General features: G+C 47.3%; 1 protein-coding gene across 1 annotated transcript in view; it reads left to right on the top strand.

The window, feature by feature from the left end:
- GAP43 (growth associated protein 43) overlaps window positions 1–4,490 on the top strand; it is a gene marked incomplete at its 3' end in the record, with an annotated part of 31,433 nt that extends 26,943 nt beyond the window's left edge. Inside the window, exon 2 of the mRNA XM_057386853.1 lies at window positions 3,869–4,490. Coding sequence (XP_057242836.1) covers window positions 3,869–4,490 — 622 coding nt within the window. The remainder of the gene's footprint in view (window positions 1–3,868) is intronic.
- Window positions 4,491–5,375: the final 885 nt, after the last annotated feature.

The raw sequence follows: 5,375 nt of genomic DNA on the forward strand, positions 1-5,375 counted from the left end.
CATGAGAGACAAGTGGACTAACATCAAGCAAAGACCAAAACACTCAGTCCTCTCCTTTCTTTGCCCATATGTGGCTGCAAACATGTGGAACATTTAGGAAACACCTAATTTCATCACTTCTTCTTTTGTTAAATACCAGCATATGAGACATATAAAACAGTCTGGAGGTTATAGTAATACTTCCTTAATTCTTTGCCATAATTTGACCCCCCTGTAGGATGTGAGTTTGGAGATGGAAGGTGCAAAGGTGGCCAGAGATTAGAAAACTTCTTGTCATGGCTTCAATAAATTTTTACATTCCTGGTACATAAGAGCTAACCTCTGCCCTATCTGTGTCTTAAACATTAATTTCTTAGCTTCTCCTCTCTCAGATGAGTGGTAGAAAGAAAAGTCTCACTTACAGGATGGGAAGGGATGTCCTAGAAACCTGRAGGTGTGGCAGACAAGCAGATGGGGATGGTGAGAAGATCACCCCTCTATGACTGGAAAGATGCTGTGGGCTGTGTAGATAGAGAYATGAAAGTATGTTTCATAAAGGCAAAGCTCTGCACACCGGCTTCACTGGTTGTGTGAGGATGGTCTGAATGAAAAAATGGACACGTTTGACTATGCATGGCCTTTCATATATCCATTTAGYTCTGCAGCCACCTGCCTCAGTGATGTCCTGCCATTACAGGATCCATGATTTCTTTAACACTAAACAAGCAGAGCTCATGTGCTCTGGGAAAAATGGCAATACATTGCATGTACCCTAACAGTATCATGAATATGACAGTGTTAAGTATTAGTACGAGTTTACTTTACTCATAAATGTGTAAATGAAGGGGAGGGAATACTAATATCTGAAACTTATCCCTACCAGACCTGATTTCTCTCTGGCAACTCCAGATTCTGTGCAAACTCTACTAATAATAGTCATTTTATTCTAGCCACAATACTGCAGCCAAGATGTCATGAGCACCTGGGAGATAGATAAGACAGACAGATTTCTTGTTTTCCACTRAGATGGTTTTGAATGCATCCTGGCAGGTCTGACTCACCCTTTTAGCTTTCCAAGGAAGACAAATTGCTTTCCAGGAGCTTCTGCTGTATACAGGTTATTTTTGAGTGCTTTCCTTAATTAAGGTTTATCTGCTGTGTGCATAATCCACAGATGAAAAGCCCTTGGGGCTTTTTTGTGTGTGAACAGAAGTTTCCCCCTGAACAACCTGTTTCTCACCCAATTCATTGTTATACATCATGGCACACATATTTTATGGATACTGTGTCCTACCCCAGAAGTAGCTGCAGGCCAATAGCCTGAAAAAAGTAATTTCAAATGCCTGGGATGCTTTACTTGGGAAGGACTGAATGGAAACAGGAGTGTGAGAGCCGCAAGGCCAGTGGCAAGAGAGATCTCTTTTCAGTCCATGGTTTTTGTCTTCGTCCAGGAATTAACGACTTTGTCACATTCACTAATGGTTTTGCAGGAATCAGGCATTGGGACTGGACCCTCAGGGTTTTGTAGCTGTGTCTAAATTGTCTTTCCARTCTCCCAATCTTGCTGCTGTTTGAGACTAGCCACAGTCCTTGGGGAGAAAGAGTCAAAGCCAGAGCATCTAAGCGTTACACAGTGCTCTAAAGGAGTACCCAGTCTTTCTCCACATTGCTGTGGCTACGGTGTAATGCTGGCATACCCAAGATCTCCTCAAACCAGCTAGTGCAGGTATGAGCAGTTGGGTTGCCACAGCAACACAGGGACTTACCACAAGCTGCAAAAGTTGTCTAAGAAACAGGATGGATGAGCCCGTGTGGAGCTCTGCACTGCCGTAGCTTGTTCAATCGTACTTTCCATTTGTTTCCACCTCCTTGTGCTGTAGTAGGCTGAAACGCTTACCCCAGATGCTGAATGACAGTGTTGGGTGAGCTGTGCAAGGCACACATGAGTGGCTGCAGCCTGCTGGTGCCTGCGTGGTCTGTGCACATAACCATCACCTGCTCTCTGACACGCTGAGACAAACATGGAAAGCCCTTCCACACTGTATCATTGAAAGCACTCAGGGAAGTGTGGACAGAACGCTCAGCTGTGCCCCTGTGGYTGGTGCAACAACCATTCTGTCCCTGGTCATGGTCAGGAGCACAAAAGCTCCTCGTGCAGAATTCTTTGTATTAATCCCATTTACATGTTCATTCCCAGCCTCCTTCACCCCCTGCACAAGCATGCTGGCACCTCGTGTCCCTCCCATCTCACTTCTGCTGCATGCAGACCCATCCACATCGCTGCACACCCCACAGCCGTGTGGGGTGGCTCTTTTCCTTGATGATYTGGGGCTCCACTCTCCTTGGCCACCGTCACTACTTTAGGAATGATGGGCACCAGTGCTAGGGTGAGGGATCTGTGCTCACTGGGGACCCAGTGGGACATAGTGGGCACCACCTTTGGCATGGCAGTGGACACCTAATTGGTTCCCTGGCCAAGCTTCGCTCCCATGTGTGCTTAACCCTATCTTGTGCTGTAGAAATCATCACTTCCAGTCTGTTTCCCAGGAATTGCTGCTACTGTGGCCCCTACTCTTTCCCCCTCTCCAGAGCCACATCTGCACATTGCAATGGCCTTTCCTCCCTTCTTTCTGCCTCACTTTTATTGAATGTGTTTGTAGGTTGTCCYCTCTCTCTGCTCATCTGTTCAGGAGCATTTCCCCACATGGCACATCTCAGTTGCAATGACCAAAGGAGTGGTTCCCTCTTCCCACAGGAGTAAATGTTTCTACCTTTCCCAGTCAGCTTGTTTTCTTTGTTTTGTGACCTAAGCCAGTGAAGGAAATCAGGTGCAGACAGCAAAGAGGACAGTGGCTCTGCTTCCAAGTAGGTCTTTTGAATGCTTCCCAGCGGGACTATTAATAGAACCGTGTCCTTTCATCAATATGCCGCTATTACTTGCCCAAGGGCTGCTAAATTATTGGGGTGAAGCGTGGTCTGTCCTGTAGATTCAGTGAAGGTCTATAAACTGAGCATTATCTCTCTGCAGCAGACCAGCATGAAGCAAAGGCTCTGTTTTGGTTCCATTTAAAGTTTTAATGCAYGATTTAAGTCTAAAAAACACGGGGAATGCCTGCTCTTTGTTGTAAGGCTGAATTTTCCCCAACAGTGAGAGAAATAATAATAGTCTGTTGAAATTGGAAAGAGTGATATTAATCTGCCTATTAATCCTTCAATGAAACCTTGAGTGGAGGGCAAAGAAAAAGCGCTTGGAGCACTTGGGGGGAGTACATCCTGTGAATATCTGTGTRTGTCTGACAGCACAGAACTGCAGTGGGGCGGGCAGCAATCCTATTCTCTGTTGGCAATCCCGAGCCAAAAAGCCATAAAAGACAAAGCACTTGGTGTCATTAGCRTCACACACCTGTGAAACAAGGTGTCATTAGAAAGAAACACTGACTTGAAGGCAGAGRTGGGTTTGGAAAGACTGTGAAAATCTCCCTTGGGAGAGTGTTTAGAAAATGAGTAGGGGAAAAGATTGGTATATTTCAAAATGAATGGGAAAATAAATCATGGGAACGGAGACAACCCAGCTGGTGCAAGTGTTTCTACACAGCCAAGATGCTCTCAGCATTGCTGACAGAGGTGATGAGGTGCTTTAAATTCCATTTACAAACCTCTGGCTGGAGGTTTGGCTGGAGACCTACATCGGTCCAGCCTTAGGATGAAATTAGGGCCACCTGGCTCCAGACCCATATCAAATGGAAAGGCTGTTTTGAAACTTGTCCTGGTTAGCAGGAGGGGAAGGTGGGACATTCTCAATAAAATCAGAACATCTGCTACACCTGAAGAAATCATAACTTATCTCCCTCTTTTCTCCTCTGCCCTCCTYCTTTGTTCTTCTTCAAAGGTTGAAAAAAATGAGGACGGAGACCAAAAGATTGAGCAAGATGGCATCAAACCAGAAGATAAAGCTCATAAGGCAGCCACCAAAATCCAGGCCAGCTTCCGCGGACACATAACAAGGAAAAAGCTCAAGGGGGAGAAGAAGGGAGATGCTCCAGCGTCTGAGACTGATGCCGCCGACAAGAAAGAGGAAGGCCCTGCCGGCGGAGCAGCTGAGAACAAAGAAAGCGAGGCTCCTGCTGCCACAGAAGCAGCCGCCGCTGACAGTGCCCAGCAGGAGGAGGGCAGCAAAGACAGCAGCGCGCCAGCGGAGGAGAAAAAAGGAGACGGAGCCGCCGACACGGGCTCAGAGAAGCCAGCCCCACAGGCTGCCACTCCTGCTGCCTCCTCGGAGGAAAAGCCCACCGCTGCCCCCGAAAGGGAAAGTGCCACTAAAGCTTCCACTGATAACTCGCCGTCCTTGAAGGCTGACGAAGCCCAAGACAAAGAGGAGCCTAAACAAGCCGACGTGCCTGCTGCTGACACCACTGCCACCGCCACCCCTGCCGCAGAGGATGCTACTGCCAAGGCAACAGCGCAACCCCAAATGGAGACAGTGGAGAGCAGCCAAACCGAAGAGAAGACAGGTGAGTGAATGCCTCGCTAGGGAACGGGCCTCTCCAGAAATGGGTACTTCCCTTGGTCTCCTGGGAGCAAGAGATGGATTGGATCGACAGCTAACAAGGGAATTCCTTGCTAGTTTTTAGGGGTGGGGGAGATTGATTTCTTGCTTAACACCCTCTTTCCTTCTTCCAATCAGCTTTTGGAAATACTGCAGCTCCTGCTGAGGTTYCTGTCCCTCTAGATGGGGGTGCCATCAGCCCTTTTTTCCATGGTGGCAGGRGAGTATCTGCCAGCTGGGAGGCTTGGGAGGAACCTGGGAGAGGTCCCCAAACTCTGCATATGCTAAAGATAGTGATGAACCTTCTGAATCACACCAGCACAGAGAGCTCCAGTGGGGCAACTTGACCAGGTCACTGGAGGCTTCCAACAGGAAAATCTCACAAGACAAAAGCTCTCATACTGCAGGAGATCTTGCTGGTGCATTGGTCATGGAGTCAAAAAGGGTATTTAATCCATGTGTATGGATGAGATTCTTAATACAAACATGTCCTAATCAGGAACATCTTATTATCAGCAGTGCTTATCGTTTCATTGACCCCTGTGTTTGCAGGGTCTCCACTTGGAGTACCCCATGGCAGCCAATCTAGTATGAAGCTTTTAGACATGTCAGCTGATTCAGCTGTGGATAGTGGGAAAATCAGGTAGGGAAAGAGAAGATTGAGGGCCCTGACAGCTCAGTGAGCAAGGACAGAAGAGAGGGTTGAATACCTGGAGTCACTCTAGGAGGCGTTTTCAATTCCTCACTGTTGACTGAGTGCAAGTCTGTTTAACTCATTCCCCTGGGAAGGAATGAAAAGTTTTGAGAGGCAAAAGAGGACATTTTTTGACAAAGGTATAATGTTTAGACC

The sequence above is a fragment of the Malurus melanocephalus genome, unplaced genomic scaffold (genome assembly GCF_030028575.1).
Source record: "Malurus melanocephalus ecotype Western Australia unplaced genomic scaffold, MMel_1.1 scaffold_1076, whole genome shotgun sequence".
In the NCBI taxonomy this organism is placed as follows: domain Eukaryota; kingdom Metazoa; phylum Chordata; class Aves; order Passeriformes; family Maluridae; genus Malurus; species Malurus melanocephalus.